This window comes from Falco peregrinus, chromosome 12, assembly GCF_023634155.1.
Source record: "Falco peregrinus isolate bFalPer1 chromosome 12, bFalPer1.pri, whole genome shotgun sequence".
Lineage (NCBI taxonomy): Eukaryota > Metazoa > Chordata > Aves > Falconiformes > Falconidae > Falco > Falco peregrinus.
This window is the reverse complement of record NC_073732.1, coordinates 21,018,624-21,043,332: the sequence shown is the minus strand read 5'-3', so window position 1 is coordinate 21,043,332 and position 24,709 is coordinate 21,018,624. Positions and strand designations below refer to the sequence as shown.

Below are 24,709 nucleotides of genomic sequence, written 5' to 3'. Positions count from 1 at the left end.
AGGGAAGAATTCTACCTGGAATACTGGCGGTTTTTCAGACAGATTTCTTCTCATACTGTGGGACCACCATTAAGTGTTACCACTCCATAATATATCACCAAGAATGGTAGCAGTTTGTATGATAAAGATGTCAGAGATTTGTGATTTAAAACGTTAACCTGGATTTGACCCAGGGATGTGCCACACCTCTTGTAGTACAATTTATTTACCCTTGGTTTTGTGCATGTGTGTGCCCAGAGATCCTCATTAGGATTGGATTTCCTTTGTCCTGGGCGATTAACCAGTATATAAAAATTTCTTAATTCTAAAAAAGGAACTGAACATCCTAACTAATGAATATATTGTAAGAACAAACACACACAAAATAACAAAAAATACCACTCCCAAAACCAACCAAAACCCAAGTCAGCTTTGTGTTCATTAGCAGGAGATTATAAGATCTAATGTGATAGTAGATAATAGGGGTAGAAGATAGTTTGTAATCTTTAAGACCAAAATACAAAATTTGGATATCCTGGGCTTTAGGAGACGAGGGAAGGAGGATAAATTGGTGGACGTTGATTTAATATCAGGAGTGGTTTTTTTTATGCCTGTGAGCTGCGTGACAAAGCAAACTTGGTTTTAAAGGAGAAAATGGCTGAGGAAGCTGGAGAGCTTGGAAGCAGGAGGGAGGTACTGACATATCTTGGTTGCCCCTGCAATCAGCGGTGAAAAGTCTTGCAGACTAACAACAGATGTTTGAGGTGGAAGTAAAGGGGACATCACAGGAATACTAGAAGGGGGATGTGCCTTTGGTTTCTACATAATCTCGAAATTTAAAATATTTTAAAGCCAGAAGGAACTATTCCAATTGTTTGATCAGATCCTTTGAAACAGCACAAGACAGAGAATTCCACCTACTGCTTTTCACTTAGCTTGCAACTCTTTGAACTGGACAATACATTTTAAAATGACCTTTTTGACTTGAAAGTTTAAGTTTTGGAGAATTTCATGTTCTTTGTTCATCAGTTTCAGTGATGATTCTATTGCTTATAAAAGAGCATGTTATTTCCAGGTTATGGCTCAGGAGGCATATTGGTTTATGAATTTACCATATGCTGCTCAACTTGCCAGTGTCAGGACTCTTTCTAGATCATAGATAATCCTGTCCTGTCTAGAAAGTCAGATGACACAGATAGACAGCAATAATTTTCCAGGTCAGATTTACCTGATGAAATGGGTAGTTCGTGTTACTGTTAACACAGGATTCTGGCTGTCATGGCAATGTTTTAATTGCCTGTTGCCCACTATTTGCAGTTCTGTGTTTTTACCACAAGCAGGAACCTTCAAAAAAGAGGTGTGGTTGTTAAGTGTAGTTCCTAACCCCAATACAGACAAAGTTATGATGTCTAGTTAAAGCCATGTAAAAGCAGTATTGTAGGTTTCTGCATTTCTACACTTGCAAAAATAAGACTGGTGAGGGATTTCATAACCATGATATTTATTTAGCTTTAATAGTCGTGTCTATTTCTCAGATGAATTAATTGCCTATGAATTGAAGAGACGAGAAGCAGAAGCTGCAAGGAGACCTCCACCAGAGCTTGTCCGTGCCAAGATCCCATTTAGTGCGTGTCTGCAGGCCTTTTCTGAACCAAACAATGTAGAGGATTTCTGGAGCAGTGCCCTTCAAGCAAAATCTGCAGGAGTTAAGTAAGTGTGTGTCTGGCTGCCTATTAAAAATCTTTTGATTTTTAGTAGTAGTGCTTTGTGTTTATCTTGCTACCTGGAGGTGATGCTGAGAGAAACAAAGTCATAGTGGGCTTTGGCATTGTATTAGTGTTGGGGCTCATACATGTAATGTGCGGATCAAGCCTGTTGAGAGTTGTATTGACCAGTCGAGCAGGAAATAAATTGTTTCTCAACTATCAAATGCCAAGAGGTTATGCAGTCTGGTCTTCATTTGACTAAAAATGCTGAAGGGCACTGTGTGGCAACAAAACAGGGTGAAGCAAATTAAGGTTGTGTTTCTTGTGAGAAAATTCTTTAGGTGAATGGAATTTTTTGTATTTGTGAAATGCTATGCTGAAAACTTTTTTTTTTTTATGATGTTATTATGTTTTATGTTCTTTACTGCTTGTGTTTGGATTTCAACCTGTCACCTTTTGTATGCTACAGTGGCTGCATCTGTAAAGTTTGCTGTCACTTACAGGGGGCCATGGTACAAGATGGACATATAAAAGAAGGAATCTGTCTTGTATGTTTATAACCAGATAGATTAAAGAACCAATAACATCTTGGGCTTAAAAAAACATTAAGAAGAAATAGGATGGCAAGCAGAGATCAGTGCAATTTTCAGGGGCAGTATTGCTGAGAACAAGAGTTAGTCTCTAATCTGGTTCAATTTTTATGTTAGCAGCAAGGAGTGGTTGAAAATTGGGCTGTGCAACTGGTTTGCTGTGGCTCAGTACCTTCTATTTTTAGATCACTTGCAGTATCGATGACTCATTGCTTTCTTAGATTAGCATACAGTTTCACTGACATGGTATTGAAAATTGGGAGACAAGTGCACATGATGGAGAAAAATGCAGAAGAAATCTAAAAGTTTTTTTATTAACTGTGAACATGTCGGAAGAACATTTCTAGTCTTCCAACAGATTCAGAGTTAAATTTTAATTTAGCTGTTCTTCATCCTCTAGGTCTTCAATCACATTGAAGATGAAGAATAATTTGCTATTTAAAATTTAAAAGTTTTGTGCTGCAGATGATAAAGTTACTAAAATTGCAAGGTGGTGCTAACAAGAATTTAGAAAGTAGTTATTTAGGGTATGGTAGGAAGATCTTATATTTATGATACATTTGCTGTATTTTAACCAGAGTTAGGTGAATTAGAAGAAGGGATGGTATGTGGGAATGAAAGATAAAAGAAAGGATGCAGGAAATGAAATGTGGGAAAAATGGGAGCGTGGAAAGGGAGGATGGTGGTACATAGAACATTACATTGTGTTCAAGATCAAACTTTCTCTTTTCACTAAGTGGGCAAATATCAGGGATCCCCTTAAACTCACGAGTTATCTACTTTGATAAATATTGTAGTAGCTCAGTAAGAATATAATGTAGGGGGTTTTTTTATATAGCACTTGCATGTGGAAAAACTACAAATGACAGTTTTTATTTATCTTTGCTTAATGAAATGCTTTGTAGGTGGACTTATACCTCATGGACAATGATACTGTAACTAGAAAGAGAATGAATAAAATAACAGATGTAACTGTTACTCCATTCTGTCCAAGATGTGTTTTAACTCTATGCTCTGAAATTATATGACATATAGCCAATATGTCATTCAAATACTATTTCCTGACATTCAACTTCAGAACAACTTGAGTAAGCAATTTTAGTATTACTTGTAGTTGTTTTCTATAATCTTCCTACAAACTGAATTGTCTGCAAGGGTTTGGGCTGACATTGAGGATATGAACGTATAGAAAGCTACTACTGTACTTTTCCACTGTGCTTAAAAACTTTTTTGTTAAATTTATGGTTGTAAAATCTATCACTATTGATCTCACTAGAGTCTAGAGTTACTTATCTCAGTGTGCTCGAGGTACTGAAATCTGTGCTTCTTGTGATTTTGTTGCCTTATTTCAATGAACTGTATTTCTTTTGCTTCCCAGAACTTCTCGTTTTGCTTCGTTTCCTGAGTACCTAGTGGTGCAGATAAAGAAATTCACCTTTGGCCTTGATTGGATACCCAAAAAGCTTGGTATGTGCCTGTTATATTTACCTTTTTCTCATTCTATCCAAGATAATCTGTGAGGTGTACACACTTTGGTCTATGAGGACCGGGCTTGAGTCTCAAGTTTACGCTGTGTATATCCCAATTGAATCTTCTTTCCTTTTATGACAAATTGAACCAATCCGTCAGGTCTATGGACTTATAGTAGTTTCAGGTAGTCTGACCTCCTAGTTAAATTCTGCTTTAGTGTTCTAAATTTCTCAAAGAACGGTTTTCAGGAGAATCCTGGTTGTGTTTGGACCTTGAGTACCAGAGTCCCCTCCCTGAAGGTATAGGTTGGACCATGAGGTCATTTTGCTGGATTCATAAGCTTAACCTGTTTCTCTGCTTTTGTAGATGTTTCTATAGACATGCCAGATTTCCTAGATATCAACCACCTTCGGGCCAGGGGTCTCCAGCCAGGAGAAGAGGAACTTCCAGATATTGGTCCTCCAGTTATCATTCCCAATGACCCAAAAGGTATTTACTGACTACATTTCTCTGATTCTCTCCTGTATTCCACTTTCCCTCTAGCACATACTGATTCTCTTCAGTCCTTCACCTTTTGGAGCTATGGAGAAAAAAGCACTTATGTGATTCTATAACTGAAGACTCTTAGAACACCCCACAGACTTTTTTAAATTCCCTACTCGATAATCCTAGTTCTTCCAGCTTTTCTGGTTTGATGTTTTCAGGATTTATGATTGATGCTGTTGCTCTGGACTATCTCCAAATAATTAATATTTTTCTCAAATTGCTGTGCTCAGAGGTAGACATCATGTATTGTGAAACAGATTATTTCACTTGCTTTATTGGCTATAGTCTCGTGCTTACCCTGCTGCATGGTGGTTGCCTCTTTTTCAGTAGTATAGTGCTGCTCGGTGGAGCAGCTTGTGCTGCATTATGATCTCTTCTTCTTTACCAACAGAATTGTTACATGTCTTCTATATGCATGGATGATGATTTTTACTTAAGGATGAAGGCCTTGTGCCCATTTTTACTGAATGTTGATCATCTAGAATAGATGGATAGAGAAGTTTCTGAAGACCTCTACATGTAGGAAAATCAGCTACACACAGAGAGCATCTTCTGTCCATTCGTTGACCCTCAGTGCATGTTCATGACTCCCTTTCAGTAAAGTCATTATGCACTTGCCAGGGCCCAGTGCAAAGGACTTGGTCTCAGATCCCTACATGGAGTCTCATGACAGGTGGCAGAAGTGGAGTGGAGCATTAATCCACTCATTTCTTACCTTTACATAAGAGGTGTTACTAAACTGAGCATTCCTATACTAAATTTTGTCTAAAACCTGGTGATAAAGTAGTCTGGATGGTACTGTGGCTAAATCAACCTCGCTGGTTTTGTGTACTCCCTTGTGTACAGTATATGGTCTGTCCTGGTCAGAAGGAATTTTAAAATCTGCCACTTACTATGATTATTTGCTGTAGGATTTTAGTGTTGCAGTTCTGAGTGGATGGTCATCTGTGTAGTCACAGAGTTTACTTGGATAACTTTAAACACCTTGGTTCAAAGTGGAACAACAAACACACCATGTCTTCAGAGCTGATTCATTCACAGTAAAACGACACATAATATACGATTAGGAACAGAGCTTTCCAGACATAGATTAAGGTTCAAAATCTTATTCATTTCTAAATTACAAGAATTGTGAGGTTGCAGTAGGCCCTAGCAGCTGTGCATGCATGTGTAGTCCTCTGGATGGAAGTGGACTGTGCAGCTTATTAAAAAAGGCTCTGTCTGAAGGAGCTGATGTCAAACTGTGGATTAAAATATTTGTAGAGCAGAAAGAGGAGTGATTAACATGCTTTGCTGCTTTTTTTTTAAAAAATACTGTTTCTTTTATGCTAAAGTTCAGAAACAAGAATATTAGAATATAGAATACACTCCTTCCTCATTTCCTGGGTTTCTCTGGAGAATGAATTGATTTAGAGAAGTAAAATCACATTTTTGTAGTGTGACCTTAGACCCAGCTTGTTAAAATTTCCTCCAGGTGACTTAAGTTTGGGTGCCGCAGTATTTCATAGGAAAACAGTAATGCAGCTCCTCTCATGACATGATTGCCCCATTTGCTTGGATATTTATAATAGTGGTAGTATAATATCAAGCTGTATGTGTGTGAAAGGAAGCTAGTATCTGGAATTGTGTGCCAGAGCAAAATTGGCAAATATGGCAAAATTCAGTTCTCTAAAGGTTTTAATTTTGTCTGTTATCCGTAGGTTCCTTACAAAGGCCTATTCTTTTTTGTCCTCTTGCTCAATGGACTGACCTGGTTTTGTTGTAAATGCATGAATGATGGTACCTTACTTATGACAAAAGAGATTCTTGCTTAAGTTGGTTTAGGTCAGCCTTCATCTATATTTCCTACTGATTTATAGTACCAGTGACTCTGAGTTGTTAGGGAAATTACTGGGCAGAAACATCCCTGGTCTAATTCATGGCAAAAAAATCAGGGATGTCAGGATGAACATGCCCTGCCTGTATGAGGTCAAATGTTTCTATGACTTTAAAAATATGGAATTGTTTTTCCCATATGAATCTTCTTAGCCTTCATGTAAGTCCTTTTCCCTGTTTTTTCCCTTTCTTAATTTTCAGATCATATGACGAACCATTTCATGGAGTGTATGTATCTCATTTTTCTGAGACTGGTATTTCAGCTGCTTAAAAAATTGTCATGCTTTTGCTCAGCTAATAGCTTCCCTGTCCTCATATAGATGCGTGAAGTTTAAATAATTGCATGCTTCTAAATAACAGCTGATTTTTGTACTTGTTCAGCATTTACTTCCATGTGTACAGGACTGTAAAGGAGTCTGCAGTATCATCAGCGTGGCCAGAATATGAGCTGCTGCTCATTGGCAGAGTCTTGCGGTTCTGGGGGTCACAGCTACTTGATCCTGCCTGGCTCCCTCTGGACTCCGATCTCAGTTGAAGCTGTTGGGCCCTGTCATTCAGAAATGAAGTTCAGTTGGAGACTGCTACATCCAGTGGCTGTTTCTCTCACCTGCAAGATCCTGCCTTTACGGGAGGTGATTGCTTTTGGCTGCCATCTCTAGCTAAGCACAGCACCCAATTTCTTCACACCTTGAAATGCAGTGGTGGGGTTTTTGAATAAATAAAGTCCTTAAACCTTGGTGAATTCCTAAAGGATCTATGTAGATTACTGGGGCAGAAGATTACCACTAAGTCCATAAACAAATACTATAATACTTTGTACAAGGGCTGTTTTCTAATGGGTGTGGATTTACTGTGGTACTAACACAAATCCAAGTGATGTGTACTGTAGTATGTGGCACTGTGAATAACAGTAAGAAACACTATACAATGGATGAAATGAGACTTTTATGTTTCAGAAGGTCCTTTCTTGTAGCTCTAGATATTGATGAGTCTTCAGTTATGCAACTGGCAGAGATGGGGTTTCCTTTGGAAGCATGTCGGAAAGCCGTGTACTATACAGGCAACCTCGGTGCTGAAGTCGCTTTCAACTGGATCATTGCACACATGGAAGAACCAGGTCAGTGATTGGAAGGTTTAAGTTAAACTCAACTCCTGGTTGTATATTTTGGCAGTCAGTAGAAATTTTATAAGGTGTGACAGAGAAACAACAGCCCCCTTCCCCACCCCAGGAAACCTGGAGGTGTGAGTGAATTTTCCTAAGCTGCTCCTGGGATATGCAGATCTTGACCATTATGTGGCATCCTCTGCCTAGAGGAGAACAAACCTAAGCTACACCAGAAGTACACTCCTGTCCTCACTGATGGTGTGGACCAGCTCTCTGTTTTCCACCCTTTGGCTAGGTCTGTGCTGCTAAGGGGGGAGCTGACTTGTGATCAAGTGTAAGTACAAAGAATCCTGTGGTCCAAATGCTTTTCTTCCATATCAGCCTTCTCTAGCTCAGGCTAGAGCATTCATGCTGTACTTAGAGCTTGGGCTATCTACTGATGGACAGGGCTGCTAGATGTTCTCCACTTTCTGTGTTTCACCCATGCAAAGTTTGGACTCGTGATTCAGCATTGAAGTATATCTGGGCACTCTCTTGCCAGAAAACTCCAGATTTGATTGAGTTCACACTTCACTCTGGGGTTTTATGTTGCTTGTGTAAATGGGGAACAATTTTCACTTGGGCTTAGCTGACATATTTCAGCTAGGGAATCAGTTCATTTTACATCTATACATGTATCAGCTGGGTTGTCTGCTGTTTGGTGTCATCATTGCTTCCATACCAATCTTTGCTACTCTCCTGCAGTTGTTTCAGATCTGTGATGTGCCAAGTTGTTCCAGCCTGCTCAGTATGAGTTTGTCCACCTGGATATTTTGTAATGTGCATGTTCATTTTGTTGTTTTTAAGGCTTTCCATGCATCTAAGTCCCAAATGAGACAGTGAAATGAACTTATATTGATTTCAGGACGTTTTTGAGGTCCTGTTTGTTTGTGTTTGTTGTTGAATTTCCAGTTCAGTGGGAGAAAAGAATGAACTGATGAATGTTTATTTGTTCCAGACTTTGCTGAGCCATTGGTCATATCTGCATTTGGAGAAGTTGCTTCCAGTGGAGCAGCTGTGTTTGGAGCTGTTGGGCTAGATAACCAACCTCCTGAAGAGATGGTTGCAATTATAATTTCCATGGGCTTCCAAAGGAATCTAGCAATTCGAGCACTGAAGGCAACAGTGAGTTCCATGAATTATTGGTAGCCCCTGGGTTTTGTTTTGTATGTACTTAGTACATGTGCAGACTCGGATACCTTTGAAACATGCATATAAAAATCCACTTAATGGATGATACACATAGAACTATTCTGGCAAAGTGTGGGATGCCTGAGTCGTCTGGGTTAGAGTGGGGAAGGTGGTTTGTCTGTTTCGCATGAAGGTTAAAGTTGGGGGGTGGGGGGGGAGTGAGGAAAACTTAGCTTCTTTTACCATCTGTTGAAGAACAACCTGGATGCCTAAAGACTATGCATCTTCAGATGAGAACTGGGCGGCCGTGGGGATTAGATGTGGGAGGATTTCTTTTCCATATGTCAAGCTTCTGCAGAGTGCTTATTGAATACTATTTTCTATGGAGGTAGAGTATGTATCTTAAAAGTTTTAAGTGCTGTTGAACATAATCCTTACTCTGTTCAAAGACTGAGTGGTAGCATGATGCTAGAGAATGTATTAAAGGCTGTTCCTTTGCTGGTTTGACTCACAGAACAATAATTTGGAGCGTGCACTGGAATGGATCTTCAGCCATCCTGAACTTGAGGAAGAAAGTGAGCCTGCTTTGGACATGATGGATACGGAGAACAATGTTAATGCCAATATCCTTGCAGGGACAGGGTCGGAGGGACCCAGGATCAAAGACGGATCTGGAAGTAAGTTCTCCTTCAGCTTTGAACTGGCTATCATGTTGTTGCGTCACACCTACACCATTCATAGAGCTCCTTTCTGTTTTGCAAGTAGTTATTGTGGATTTTTGGACGTGATCCGGACAGTTTACTTCCAATCTTGCTTCTGGGGCGGAGTCCAGCTCTGTGGGGCTGCTAAGTTCTGTGTGCTCTGTTTGCTCAGAAAACTCTTTCCCTGGACTTAATGCATAACCTCAGTCCAAATTTCTTGTTGCTACAGCATGTAAGTCTCTCCTGGCCTAGCTTTACTTTTGTTTTGTTGCTATAAGATAAAAAGACGAAGAAAAACTAGACTGTTTAAATCTTCAGAGGTTGAGCATCCTAAAGATAACACCGCTGTTACAGACCACCTGAGTTTCTGCCCTCCTGTGGTCTGATGGGAGACTTGATAAACCCTTCAGCCAAGTTCCTTGTTCTAAATATGGCGGGAATAGTTGGTATCCTGCATGTACTGCTTTGCGATTTTCTTTTGTTTTTTTCTTTGAGATCCACGGTCATACTGTTGCCACATAAACCACAAGATGGGGCTAATGTACAGCCGTCAAAGTTGTGAAGTAGGCAAAGAACCTACTGTAAGTGTAAAAGCACTAGAGTACAAAAGCTCAGCGGTGGTTCTAACATAAGGGTATCGCATGCTGGTTTTTGAAGGGTCTTTAGTGCCCAGTTGTGATAACTGTAGTATGTTCTAAACTTGTACATCTGATCTTGACTGTAATGGTCTTGTAAAAACAAAAGTATTACCAGCAATTTGATTTTTGTTTCTGTTGTTGCTGTTATTATGTAAGAATTATGTTTCTAACACTATAAAGAACAATCTTAAGTCTCTTGGACATATGGGAAACATTGATTATCATTAGGTTTAAAAAAAAAAAAAAGATTTGGAATAATTATTTTTTGTGGTACTTAGCCTTTATAGACTGAGACCATTTACTGAGTGCCTGAAATCCTGATAATCAACATGATACTGTAAAATGGCTCCAGAAAGCCCTCTCCACCAAAATCCAGGCCCCTGTCCTTATGCAATATCCTGAAAGAAGGTACCCTTTCACTTTTGGTAGTAATTTGGGTGAATGGCATGAATGGGTGGGGAGCAAGAACCAATGCTGAGGTCTCCAGAGACACTAAGCCCAAAAAAATCTCCTCGTATTAAAGGAAGAGGTTTCTTTCCTGTCCTGTCTTTTGCGGGCTGCTGAAATGTAAACTTCTGGTTTTTGTTTGATAGGGATAAGTGATCACACTTATAGACATAGCTAATATGTGTGTAGAATGAACTCCATATCTGGCACTTTCTGTGTTCCTTCCCTGTGAACTGGGAATGAATCTGCTGTTTTCCCTTTCCTAGCAGGGACTGTGACACAGCCCTGCTGTATGCGCACAGGTCTGTGTGGGTTTGAGTTGGATTGTTTTGATGTTTGATGGTGAATCTGACCACTAGTTAAAGCAAGAATATGCTGCAGTTAACAGAAATTGTGTTTGGGAATGCAGTCTGAGTTAGGAGTTAGAAGATTAGCTGCTTCTCCAGTAATAGAAAGTTACCTGTGGAGTCATATTTCAGTGTTAGAAATAAAAGAGTTATGGTCCCGTTTGTATTTCTCAAACAGGATATGAGCTGCTTGGGTTCATCAGCCACATGGGAACATCCACAATGAGTGGCCACTATGTTTGTCATCTCAAAAAAGAAGGAAGGTGAGTGGAACTGGGAGACACACACAAGGACAAGCAAATGCTTTCTTTGAAGTGTACATCTGTCCAGAGCAGGGTGTGTATTCATGGCAGACAAAACACACACATGTTGTTACCAGGTATACCACCAAAGAAATTAGATTGTTACAGACTGTAGATGTGATGAATCAGTTCTGATTCCACTGAGGTCTGTGCTGAAATGTAGCATTGGCTCTCCTGTGCTTGCTGTTCCAAATCTCTGTTCATTTTGGGACATCAGTTCTGTATCTGGCTTTGTTTATCGGAGTTTGCCCCAACTTCCTTTCATTCCCCATCAACAGAAACCCATCAAACTACGAGCTGATACTAGTACTGCTAGTACTGCAGTGCTGATCTCAGCTGTGATTTTGATATGCTGCTATTATTTGGCATTGGGAATCCCTGATTTTCCTTCACTTGAACTGTAACTACACATTCCTCTGCACATCCCTCTTCCTTTTCAGTTTCTGGCTGGCAATAAACCTTCTCTGGCTGTTTTGTTTCATCTTTTGTTCTTGTTGCAATGCCTAATTTTAGATTTTAATGTCTTTGAAATTTGGGTCTGAGAAGTCACTGATAAATTTGTGATTATTTTTATACACATGGAATGTAATCAATCTTATTTTCATTTCAGATGGGTGATCTACAATGACCTTAGAGTCTGTGCCTCAGAACGACCTCCCAAAGACCTGGGCTACATTTATTTTTACCACAGGATACCAAGTTAGGCCTCAAATCTGTTACCTGGCTTTAAGAAGCCATAAGCCTTTTTAACCTGTCCAAAAAAGCTTACAATAAAAAAGAAAATCTAAAACCAACAAAAGACCCCTAGCCCTTGGACTGACAAAAAGCAAAGGAAAACATGGGATATTTATAGTTTATTTAAAAACAGTCATTTGATGTCTCCTTAAGTGTTAGAGGGAAAATTTCTATTAGGTGATGTATAATATGTTGTTTTAAATTATACACCTAAAAAGATACCTTAAGACCATGCAGATTACTGGTGGAGTTTGCAGCTAGTGTATGGAGAAAACAGAAGTTCCGGAGTTGAACAAAAATAGCCCAGTTCAACCCAGCTCCTGCCTGTTCTGTCCATGCATCCACTGAAGGCCACAAAGAAATAGTTGTTTCTTTGGTAACTGGGAGCCGGTGTTTTCAACCAGAGTCCAGACCACTTAGAGAAATCATACTGCATATAAAGTGGGAGGGAGGGGGTATGTGGGTGTTCCTTAAAGCAGAATGTCTTATTTGGGGGATCATTTTGGGTAAAGTGAGAAAAGTCAACTAAAGTTATCTCTGTTGGAATTAAATTCTATAGTATTTTTGGTCTGGCTTTTGGATGCATAAACCTAGGCAACTAATGGACATGGAAGCAATCTCCCATAAGTGCCCTCACATTTTCTGCCAAAGGGAAATAGTAGATTTTATTTTTGCAAACGTAGGTTTCTTCATCTTCTCTTAAATGTTTTGCGTGCTCTTCCAACAGATTCAGGATTACAGATGGCTAAAAGAAGCAGACTTTCTGACTATAAAAGTAAATGCATACTCTCAGGAAAGGCAAGGCTATTTTTTAAATTTCATTTTCTTGTGAAGGAGGTAAAGAAGGGGTTAATGTCCCATTATATTTATTTCAGGGAAATCTGCATATAGACACTCACATTCTCCCTGAAATCAACTCACTGACAAAGTACTCATAGTGCAGTACTGCTTTCTGCCAAAGATTGCTTAAGTAGTTGTTTCATCCATGAGTGGGGAAAACTGCTTGGTAAAATTGCTGATTTATTGATTTGCCCCTCTCTCCTCCCTCCCTTTAAGAAAAACTGCAAACCCTAACAACCCCAAAACCAACAACAAAACCCAAACAACAAAAATACCCCACCTTGAAATGATGTTTCGGCTTTTGTAAAACTTGCAAACACGCCAATAATGTGATCTCTTCAACAGATACCTTCTAAAACGGGTTTTATATCTCTGGCAGGGATGAAGGGGTGGGTAGGTAGGGGCTGGCCTTTCCAGTCTGTGGTTTCTTGTTTGGTTTGTTGATTTTTTTTTTGTGTTATTTCAGTTTGTGTCACAGGCAAGAATATATATGTGGGGTTTAAAATTGTATTTGAAAACACTAATTCTAGAAAAAATAAAATGGTGAGTGCAAAACCTTTCACAATTCGAAAAAGTCCCCAAAGCTTCACAGTGTTGGCCATTGCTTAGAGACTATTGCTGGAGTTGCCTCATATAATCTTACTGAGCCTTCAAAATAAGTTGGAACAGTAAAAAAAAATAATAAAAAAAAAAATCCTCCTTACAGAGCACAAGAGAGGCAGGGAGATGTAATTGCATTTTCTGTGCGGTCAGTGCCTGCAAGTTTAATAGCAAAATTCAGGCAGCTACACACCACAGAAAAGAACCCCAATTCAAAATCTGGTTGTGAGTAGGGCATTTTATTTTTACCAGTGTTTGAGGAAAAAATAGTTTTCGCTCTGGTCATATAGCCTCATGCAGAGCCAAAAAACACTGTTGGTTTTTTTTAAAATTGGGTTTTGATCTTAAAAGAGTATGAGAGAAATTCTAGTGCAGTAATTCTGTAGAGTGTAAATGGTGCCTAATTGCTGGGAAAGCTTCCTGTACTTGGTGCTGTTATTGACACAAAAGAACAGCATCCTAGCACATTAGTAAGTGGCTTCTGTGAGATTCAGCTGCCTTGTAATTATTGAGCCACCAGTTCTGGACAAAATAAAAGCTGCCAGTAATTTTTTTCCTTCTTCCAAGATTTGAGTATTTCACCAGAAAATGCCAGATTTGAAAATGGGATCAGCGGAAAAGTGAAAGAACAAAACTTCCATATATCAATGTTTGTTGCTTTTTCATTCTGGCAGCAGAAAAAGCACAAAAGCCTTTTCTTTTTTCTTCTTCTTCTTTTTTCTTTAAATTGTTTTGAATGTCTAGTTATATTCCAAGGAAATTCAATACAATAGCTTCCCTCTTGCCTCATGAACTTAACGGGCTATTTTTAATCTAACAAGATCTGGTGGCCACTACCTTTTTATTTAGAAACCTGGGCTAAATAAAGGCCAACAGTAGTTCCCATGTTCATTTTTAAACTAGAAACATGACTGGTCTCATAGGATTAAGGATGGAGCTTGAACTCTTGCAAAACCATTTGTCTGGTACATCCTGAAACTGGAATGGCTGTGGGACTGATTGATCTCAGTTAATAGGAGGCACACTTAGCAAGCTGGCAGGTGATAAACTGGAAGAGGTAAATGAAAGGGGAGAGAGAGCCTGGCTGTGCCAAGTGAGCTGTAGCAGCTTGGCTTCTGAAATTCTTTTCAGTTCATCACTGTTGTGTACTGCCTGACTAAACTACCAATCAGGTCAGAAGCGCGGGGAGCAGTTAGGGGAAAGGCTTATGGATCTTCTAAAATTTAGCACTTGGAAATATGTTAGAAGTTCTTCCATCTGTTTAAGGAATTATTTTATTGCCTCCCAAAGTAGCAGCTTCCCTCCTTTTTCAAATGGCCAGTTAAGTCACGTCACTTTTGCGATGGGGTATGTGTGAAGAACATTATGAATCTGGAGAAGCAGGATGTAAACTCCTGACTCTTCAGCCTAATGTGGGGGAGTTTGTTTTGTTCTGTTGGTTTTTTTTTAAACCAGCATGCAGAAGCCACACTCAAACAGACTGTGCTGAATAAATGACTAATTTATCAGACTTTGCCTGCTAAAATTTTATGCACTTAATTGTGCTGGGCCAGGGCTCGGTGCACAGCCTAGGCAGTGGCTGATGGGGAAGCTCCATGTGTCTGGGTACTGGAAGAGTTGTTGGAGGGCGAGAGCTGCTTGACAAAAAAGTAGGGGGGGGGGGGCGGAAATCACTGAAACTGTTTGAAGCAATCTAACCTGAGAATTATGGCAATCCAAGACTTGGGAGTGGATAGTGCTCTTATCTCTCAGACTAATTTTTACTCTTTTACTATGATACATTTAGATTAGGACAGTGGAAGGAAGAAAAACTCAACAACTTGTTTTCCTTTTCTCCTCTCATTCCTAGCAGTGTGCTGTATCCAGTAGATCCCTCATTCTGAGTCACAGTCTCCAGTCTTCAAAACACATTAGATGCAAACTCCTATTTACTCTTCCTAGCTGAAATATAATTAGGATAAAAATTTGATTTATTCAGTGCTGTGGTTTAAAAACAAGGCTAGATGCTTTTGGTCTGGACTACTGTCACTTTTAATTCTGCTGGGTTCAGTGGCATTACTTCTGACTGACTTTGGTGTAACTAAAACCAGCATCAGTCCAGTTTTTTTTTTTTATTCAGGCAGCATCCACTGGGTCATAGTGCACATTCTGAATACACGTGCAACCAGAGCTCGTTAGATTGTTTCAGAAGCATCTCCAATTCATTCCTTTTGTTCTCCGTCCTGGCAGAAGCCATTTTAATCATCTTTGCTGTTTTCAGGCATTGAAAGACTATGCAAAATATGTAACTGGACATAACTTTTCATTCTTTTTCTCATCGCCCGTCCTACCTTAATGGCTGAAATCAGTTTCTGATTTCTATTCACTCTTCAGTGGTTTGACTGTTGTATCCTGGAAGTGTCTGTACTGGTTTGCACCAATCACGGTTGTTTGTGTAAAGCCCTGTTAATGTTTTGGAGAGTATTTGTCTGAGATGAGAAAGGTTGTGAATGCTATCCTTGCAACTGTTTTAAATTAAAAAGAAATATTCTCACATTTTGTGACTGTGTGGATTCTTGCTTCTTTCTTTCCTGTCTGAAGTGAAGAGGAATAGACTGAGTACATTTTGGTGCTGGGTCTTTTCCTACTCTTTTTGGTCATGTTTGGTGTTTTCCTTCAAAAAGCTGCATAGGGAACAAAGAGGTTTATCAGAGTCTTGATTTCTTGTGACACTTCTATGGATTGAAAAATTCCCAAGCCCTGAGTAGATATAAAACATAGAAAAATCAGAAAATTAGGACTTAAATTGAGACTGACTTTTTTTTTTTTAATTTATTTTAAGCCAGTTGACGTTATTTGAACAAAAGAGTTGGCAACGTTCATGTGGAAGTGTGGTGTCATTTCACCCCCAAATTCCTGTTTTATCTTGCTCTGTAATTGCTCATATTCATTTAGAAATTTCACTTGCTGTTCAAGTCTTTTTTCTTCATGTCTTAAGTGCTTTACATAGCAGTGTGACCATTGGGCCTCTGGTAGATTCAAGAACAGGCTGAAAGAGAGGACTGAGGGATGGCAACCCTGTCATCTTTTTATAGGTATCATGGGACTGGGAACAGGAGAAGTAAGAGGTAAGTAAGCCTCTGGGCTGTAAGTGACATTTCCTGACATGGAAGTAGAGGACATACAAAGTGTTGAATGATCAGAGAGGTAAAGATGGTTCACCTCCTGAAGTCCAAATTTATTGATCTGTTTTGGTTTCTTTTCTATCACAGATGTCCTTTGTGACCATGGCAAGTCACGTTCACACTGTGTTCACGCCACTTGTAGCAACTGGAAGAGGTGGGAGAATGTGGCTCCTTCCGCAAGCTGAAGGGCTGCGTTCAGATTTCATGCAAGAATTTCCTGTATAGGATTTGTAGCAGCTGACTTCTGTGGACTGCTTGTGGAAGGCAGGGTTAGATACCTGAGAAGTTAACACACCCCTGGGCTCTGTTCCCCCTCACTAAAATGGGAAGTAACACTGCTCTGTCCCTCAGGTATGCTACAAGCGTAACACCAAAGAGAGAGGCGCTGTGGTGAAAGACAAATGCCATAAAAATATTGAAGAGAGAGTGCATGGCTGACAGCTGGTGTGGAGTAGGTGGTTATATTTTCAGACTTCTTTACTAGTATCCTTCCCAGTGATTTTTTTGAGCAGGTTTGTACGAAGGATTGGGCACTAATGCTTTTTTCCCAACCACTGTGGCTTCAGGACTGCAGTGCTGTGTTCCTGGTCTTGTTTGCTGCAGAGCACATAACTAATGGGCATTCCTGCTGTTGCTGTGTTGGTACATTTGAGCAGCAAGAACAAAACCAACCTTTACATCTGGCAAAACGCACCGGTGTCAAGAGCACACATTACTTGCATCCTAAGTGTCAGCGTGTTTTTAGTTTCTGTTCCCTTTTCTTTAGTGGGAGGTTCTGGTTAAAGCCATAGGCAGACAGTTGGCTTTTCTGACAGAGCTTTCCTGCTACAGGGCAAACTGTGGCTGTATCTTCAGTTGTTTTTTTTCTGGAGCAACCCACATATCCATTGAGAGTGTCAGCCTTCAGATCCATGCCAACCTTGTCCTGCTTTGTCAATAGCCCTCTGCTGTAATTGTCACAGCCCTCTTGCTGGTTGTCATCTTTTCTGTCCATGGCAGTGTACAGGAATTTCATGTTCCTCTCATGCCTGTGCTTATGTTAGTGTCCTGTAGCGAAAGCATAACGATGATGAGCTCTCTCACCTCATCACATGAAAGCCCAAACTGAAAACACTGATAGCCAGCTCCTGCTATGTTTTATGGGAAGTTGCTTGAGTAAGGATCTCAATCACTGAAAGTTAGCTTTGTTTTTCATAAAGATTGTGTTGTAGTGTTAGTAATTTTGGTTTACTTTTGAGGTATGCAGTTGCATGATCTTCAGGAAAAATTCTGATCTACTTTTTTCCCTTTTTCTTCATATGCAGTGTATGTGCAAAATCCTTTGGGCCAGACCTCAGCTAGTACAAATTTCAGTTGTAAGTATAATTGATCAACATGTTGAAATAAAAATAAAATATAAAAATATCACTACCTCAGAGTAACGATGAATTTATGAAAAATGGTAATGACAAAATGTCTTCTGGGCTTGATTTTAAGCAGAGAAGCATGTTCACATCATAAACACTAGGATAGAAGACTTCATTAAAAAAAATCCTTTATTTCAATTGGAGAAGTAGGTCCCTTCTTTCAGTTCAAGTCATTATAGTCAAGACCGTTTTCAGATTGAAAAGAGATTTTAAAATCTTTGAAGCCACAGACAAAGTTTATTTTTAAAACATATTTAAAAATTGCACAGTTATAAATAATAAATACAATTTAATATGTGAAAAGAACCCAAGGAAGGCATGCTTCCATTACAGTACAAAAATACTACATTAAATGTGGTGCTCTGCAAATAGTCATCTATGACCATAATAAATTGAACACATCCAATATGCACATTGTTCATTCTTCAGGAAATAGATTATTTTAAACAGCAGTGCAAGGAAACATCAAATTAAAGCATCAGTAGAGTACAGGTCTGTGTTTAATATTATACACAGCTGATAATGCACTAAATATACAGAGGCAAAGTTACCTGTAGTAAGAAACTAATCTTTTACTCTGTATGTACTTACACTCGGATTCTCAGTCTGGGTCAATATGAACCTTTGTAACGGAATGTAAACATTCAGGTGTAGGGCTGAGCTCCCACCTCCGCATCCGCTGCCCACCTCACTGCTAAGCCTTGCACCTACACTTAACTGTCAAAACAAAAAGTTAAGTGAGCAATGGAAGTCTTTGCAGCAGCAGGGCTCTTCAGATGGCCCAGGCGAAAGTATCTGCCAACCCTATAATTTCTTCTTTCCTGTATGTTGGCTTAAAAATAAAGCCAAAAAACCTGATGCAAAGGTTTTCAGTTTACAGCATATAGAAGAAGCCACACAGAATGCCTCTCAAAACTATATCGTTCTATTTTAGATATGTTATACTCTGATATATAAAATAGATTTATAAATGTTTTGATTTTTCTGAATTTACAATAGATTATTGATACTAAAAAGGCTATTTAAATTAAAGTTCTCACCAATGTCAATGGCATTCTGTAAATGTGGAAGGGGAAAAAAGATCAAAGCACATTAAGTCTTGGCCATGCAAGCTTGCTCAATGGGCTGGCACACGTCCAAGCATTTGTAAGGTTACAGCTTATTTTAGGAAAATTTAGATTCCTTCTTTTTCCCATGCCTAATACCTATTAGTGGGCTGAGGCTCTGAAACTTTCTGTGGATTCTGTGACATGCCTAGGTTTGGTCAAAGTGTCAGTGATATCTTCATGCATGGCACTCCTTTTCTCTGATTTATTTCACCAGTCCAAAACCAGTAGAACTATAATTAAGGAATCTGATTTCTAGCCTAGATGAGGTTTGAATGGTAGATAATAGTCTACTGCATACCCACCATTTTTTTTTTCACAACGTGCAGTGCATTTTGTCTATCACTTTTATCTGTGATTACTTGGTATTTTATAAACATTTATTACATAAACTTACTGTACAGACTGCTAAGCTGACAACGCTGGTGACCAGAAATCACAGGTTTTCAACTGTGCAGGTTGTTCATGCAGTGTAACTGATGTCTCATTTTGCAGGTGCACATTTGGGCAAAATAATCTACAACCACGTTGTGTTTCACTCCAGTTCTCACCAGCTCCACCAGGCTTTGCCTCTGTGGCTGCCAGTAATTTTATCAGTGTTATGGAGGCCCGAGGGCAATGGATGTTCCTGGGATCATCTGGCTGATCTGTTACTGTTGTCAGGGTCCTCCTTTTTATCTGACAGACAGGTTTAAGTTTTCTAAATTGGCTCATTAGCTCTTCATACTTAAATAAATTGATGTTCTGAGCTTTCAGCTGAGTTGTCCGCAGCTGAAAACAGTGTCTGCAGCACATACTCAGATCCTATGAAGTTTTACATCTACATATTTCAAACGGGGCAGTCGGACACTGAGCTGCCTTCAGAGTTAGTGGGTAAGTTTGAAAAGCCTGGCTGTGGTAACTAAGTGTAGACTGTTGTTTCACTGGTTCTGGGAATCTTTGTCTCTGGTTTGGTGCTATTTGGTTTAGCCTAGAGAAGAAAATGTAAAAATCCAAACACCCAGCTTCACTGTGAAAGCTGCACACGTTTAGCTTTGTAATTCTTAAGAGGATACTAAAACGTGTCTGCAAAAGCTGTTACTACAGATGTCTGTCATTAAACACTCGAAGCAAACATGAAATCCACAACACAAAGTGATTTCTAAGGATGGGATTTAGAAGGGCTCTGTTTGGTCTAACCTGTTCCAAATAACATGAACGACCCAGTTTTGAGTCTGGCAGATGCAAAGTACTTTTAAAATATCCCACAGAAGATACTGATCAGTAGTTTAAAAATACCCTATGTGTGGGCCTTCTGCATGCATTCTGTAAATATATACGCAAGTCGCATTAGTGCATGCTTTGTGTTAATATTTCAGTGTGGTTATTTGTTACTGTAGTTAGTTGCATGCAATAGTATCATATGAGGTTTTGTCATTTGAACCTTCCCCTTGATATTTTTACAAGTGCTGTGATTTACCAGGTCGTAAGAAAATACCATTAGATACAGATATGTATATGAGTTTACCTGAAGATCAAATTGATCCTTCAAACTGTCATAAACCAGTCTATTGCACCAAGGTTTCTAGAGTCATTACAGTTTAAAGAGATCAGCAAGAAATGAGCCTATTGCTTTCATCGCAAGGCCTCACTCCATAAATAACTGCTTTGATTTCGGTGCCGGTTCAGCATGTGCAGTGGTCCTGGAAGCCAGCCCTCAGCCGGTCGCTGAATAACATGCACATGAGCTGATCGTGCAAAGTGCTGAGCACTCCTGTGAAGACTACAGACTTCCAGTGCTCAGCAGCTTGATGGATCAGACTTATAGGTCATAAATATTCATAAAGCTTTGCAGAGGAGACGGACGGTCACAAGCTGGGGTTAGGAAAACATTTTTTAATTGCATGAAATATAAAATAGAAGGAAGAATCAAAAACTTGGAATCAATTACCTGGCAGTGATAAATCGCCTCTGGAGAAAGAGGGGAGTTAATGAGAAGAGGAAACGGGGGTGGGAGATGATGATAAACTGCTGCAGCACTCTCATTTGGCATCACCCTATAGATGCTGTACAGGTGTTACCCTGAAATGTCTCCAAGTCTCTTCTCTGCTGAAACTGTTACTCTGCACTTTCTCGCTCAGACCTGCGCAACTCTGTGTGTTGCCTTTCAGTGTATGTGAGCGGTGACCTCACCCACGCAGGCAGTGACACGGCACGCTCCCCTGCGCACAGGCGGTGCCATCGTATGCAATGACTGTTACTTGCCCGTCTTCCTTCCTCGCACCCCTGGGCAAGTCGGGGATGGCAGGAGGTTTTGACTTGGTCAAGCTCACAGGGAGCACTGAGAACAGGACTGAGATTTCATGTCTCACTCTCAGGCTCCATCTGCTACTGTTCAGCCGCTGCCTTATTTATCCCAACTCATGCCTGGTTAGAGGGATGAGTAGCTGAATTTCCTCTTCAGGTTGTTGATACGCTGCAGCCTCCTCACATGCTCTCCTCTTGCTGTTTCAGGCAAATATACATGATTGCGCCTGAATATTTAAAAAAACACTGTAAGGAGGTCAGATCAAAGCTGTCTAATCCTGTCTCCTGTACTGAGTTCTGCAGCGTTGGCAGTGGGGGCTAGAGGAGGATAAGGCCCAGGATATTGAAGAAGTCCCCAGAAACACCAAGAGCTGCTGAGCCTGACCTGTACAAGTGAGGTGAGCTCAGTCACTGGCCGCTCTCCCACGCAGACTAGACCAGAACTGGTGTCTAGCGTGAGATGTGCCACTGTCCTTGCAAGTCTGTCTGCTTTAGTCTTTCCCTCACGCAGTGCCTTGGTTGGTGGTACGTGAGTAATTGGCTATCTAAAGCGGGAGAAAACAGTTGGGATAATCTCCAAGACCATGCACTTTTTCTTTGGATAGGCTTTGCAGCCTGCGTCCCGTGCAGCAGAATTGCAGTGCTTGTGATGAACCAAGGGCCTGAGTATCCCCTCGGGAGGCAGAGTTCAGCCCCAGCGATTTGCCTCAGGGTTTACACAGACAACTTTCCTCGTACCAATCGCATGGTGTTGACGTGTATCAGGAGATGAATGCAGTTTTGAGCAGCGCATCCCAGGATAAATCAAAGCCTACCTACTTTGTCTGTTCTTTTCTGGGGAGGCTAGGAGTTGCATTAGGGTTTCCTAACAGAATTGCTGTGTTACTCGTCCACACACTAGAGAAGAGATTTAGTGAACTGCCATCGGTATCAAACGCCCCTTGTCATTCTGACTCTGAGAAGTCAAGCAATTAAGTTTGTTTATTTGAAAGGTACAAAAGTAAAGCTCCTGAACAGCTAATTCCTCTGGATAAGCACTGATTATCCTACACTACAGCACAGAGGATATTCTAGAACTTGTGTGATGGCAGGGCATCAAGCAAAATCTAAGCACATATGCCTTTGCTTTACAGCCTCTTCTCAAAGCTGCCTCCCTTTTCTCTTACCACTTTCCAGATTCAATTGCACTGCACCTTCTGCTCTGCCTTATCAATAAAGAGCTGTCATCACACATCGCTGTCAAAGCAAAAGAGCAAACTGTTGTCAGCAGATATGCATACAGCAGCCCACTTAGCTAAAATGACATCCCCCGTCAGTCCTTGATAACCAATCCTTAGAGAAAGTTGCAGGAATCAGAAATCATTAAATGCTTGATTAGATAAATAGGAATATATGTAAACAGTGAATTAATGAAGCTCTATTAAAAAAATTCCTGTAGCTGTTTCAGCATCTCTATTCTGTGGGAGAGAGTGAGGGGTAAGCCTTCTATTTTTTTAATGAGAATTGATTATTTTTATTTAAAAACTATAGTCAGTGATTAGATGCAGTGATTACACTGTCTTACATGGAATTTTCCTTTAAGTGGTTACTCAAAATAACAGACAGCTGCAAGAAACTTTAGGTTTGTACTGGTGAAACTGTCCAGTTCCCACAGAGCTTCGTTCTCTGTGATCTGTGCAGTTTGATATATTTTTTTTTCCGCCAGCTGATTGGGCTGGATTTTTCTTTCCATGCTGTTTATAGGAAATGTGCTATTTGTCCCACTTTTAACACATTCCAGTAGCTACCCTGCACATTGAATTCCTGACCACAGATGATACCGTAGCCTTCTAATTACACTTTTTGTCTTTCACTATTTAGGAAAAATTATAAAATATCAGCAACTGAAAATTACCTCCTTAAAAATTTCTGTTCCTGTCTTTGATTGACACGTTCACCTTGAGCTAAATGTGTTTTGATGGTAGCCAAATCAATTCATTCCTCACATGGCAGCGTACTGCCCCCAGTACTGGTCCCCATTCGTCCAATCAGGGAAAATTAAGATGGTGTGTATATATATACACATTTTAAAGCAGCTACAAATACTGATGTTATCTAAGGATTTAGTCTGCTGTCATGAAGGTCACTGAGACTTTTGCTACTGCTTGCTGTAACAGGAGGATTAAATCTTATTCTCAATCCTACAAGCATTACATAGACCGATTTTTTTCAGGGAAATTTTTCCTTTGAGCATGGTCTGTAGGCATTAACTCCTATGAAGATTTTTCTGTATTTGCAATAAAGATCTGTAGCTTATTACATTCTGAAATGGCATAATTCACATACAATGTATATGTGCATGCACATGCATGTATGTGTGTAGTGTCTGATGGATGCATAATGGAATAATCTTTCGAAACAGATAATGGAGTTTATACTGTATTTGCATTTTTTAAACTTAAGAATATTGAAAACCCTCTCAGCACACTTAAGGAAATTATATTTGGTCCTCAATGCCAACAAGGCTATCCTGTACATTCTGCTGTTAGTAACCAAAATAAGAGCACAGCACTATTTTACAAAAAGAAAGATTAAAGTGCCTAAGTACACAGATAGGTGCAGATCCTGCTGTGAGCTCCTTTGAAGCAGGCATACTCTGTCCAAGGTCAGGTATAGCTGGTTTAAACAGCAACAATTCTAGTGCAAATTACCACTTCTGCTGGCAACGCTTGGCCTTCCTGTACGTACATGGCCTAATCCGATAGACCTCAGTGTGCAGTGGTCCTCTTAACATTGCACACAGTTTACAACACTATGAGCCTGCAGAATTGGGCCCAAATTAGTCAGGGTACCTTTGAAAGCAAAAATTGTCTTGACTGCCAACTGAAGTATATTCAAAACAAAATATTTCCATTTTACATGCCTCTATTTTCAGAGCTATGTTAACAATGGACCTTGAGAAGACTTTGCAATAAAGAAACCCGAGGATAGGGAGCCCACATTGTACGGCAAAGTGATGTCAGCACAGTGCAATGAGCTCCTAAGCAGGTTCCTTGGACGCATTGTTTGCTGTTCTAATGTGCAATAACGATTATCTAGGTTTGTTCTTAATATGTTTTTCTTTGTATAGCTGTGTATAAATAGAGAGATATAGCTTGCATGGGATGAAGATTCTTCAGAAATGGTTGCTTCATCTAGTTCAGGGCTTTGTCAAATTAGCCGCAGCAACTTTCAATTTTTTGAATTTGAATTTACTTAAAATATTTTGTGCTTTTGAACTTTTTCTTTTGGAATAATGTCCGAGAGAATTCCCCTACTGATCTACAGCCGTGATTTTTTGGAAAAATGTGGTAATTTTGAGATGAGTAATAAAAGAGTTCTCGGTTTCCTAATACAATTTAATCAATTTGTGGATACTTTTTATTACGACTCTAGATTAAAAGCTCTTAACAGAATGTCTAGATCACCCACATTGGCAGCTTGAAATAGTTCTGGTTGGTCCATCATAGACAGAGCAATTCGAAGTGCTGCCCAAATATTGCCTGACAGAGCAGGATGGGGAACCTGTTGTTGATTCCTGCTCTTTCTTTGCAAACTGAGAGCGGTGAGAAAATTGCTGACAGCCTCCCTGTAGGGAAGAAGAAAAAAGACAAGCGATATAATTTGCTTAACAGCTAGAGTAAAACTTTCTAGAGTTCTGTGCTAGGCTCAAGTATA

General features: G+C 39.8%; 2 protein-coding genes across 4 annotated transcripts in view; one reads left to right on the top strand and one right to left on the bottom strand.

The window, feature by feature from the left end:
* Nucleotides 1–15,589, top strand: part of USP13 (ubiquitin specific peptidase 13) — a 56,628-nt gene extending 41,039 nt beyond the window's left edge. Inside the window, exons 13-21 of one of the 2 annotated variants that reach the window (XM_055817559.1) lie at nucleotides 1,515–1,689; nucleotides 3,654–3,742; nucleotides 4,112–4,234; nucleotides 6,368–6,394; nucleotides 7,140–7,283; nucleotides 8,269–8,435; nucleotides 8,956–9,118; nucleotides 10,753–10,837; nucleotides 11,487–15,589. In XM_055817559.1, coding sequence (XP_055673534.1) covers nucleotides 1,515–1,689; nucleotides 3,654–3,742; nucleotides 4,112–4,234; nucleotides 6,368–6,394; nucleotides 7,140–7,283; nucleotides 8,269–8,435; nucleotides 8,956–9,118; nucleotides 10,753–10,837; nucleotides 11,487–11,580 — 1,067 coding nt within the window. In that variant the 3' untranslated portion in view covers nucleotides 11,581–15,589. The remainder of the gene's footprint in view (nucleotides 1–1,514; nucleotides 1,690–3,653; nucleotides 3,743–4,111; nucleotides 4,235–6,367; nucleotides 6,395–7,139; nucleotides 7,284–8,268; nucleotides 8,436–8,955; nucleotides 9,119–10,752; nucleotides 10,838–11,486) is intronic. The other variant, XM_055817560.1, reaches the window with a different exon arrangement.
* Nucleotides 15,590–17,838: 2,249 nt separating this feature from the next.
* Nucleotides 17,839–24,709, bottom strand: part of PEX5L (peroxisomal biogenesis factor 5 like) — a 116,875-nt gene continuing 110,004 nt past the window's right edge. For both annotated transcript variants that reach the window (XM_013295565.3, XM_055817584.1), the window contains exon 13: nucleotides 17,839–24,620. In XM_013295565.3, coding sequence (XP_013151019.2) covers nucleotides 24,416–24,620 — 205 coding nt within the window. In that variant the 3' untranslated portion in view covers nucleotides 17,839–24,415. The remainder of the gene's footprint in view (nucleotides 24,621–24,709) is intronic.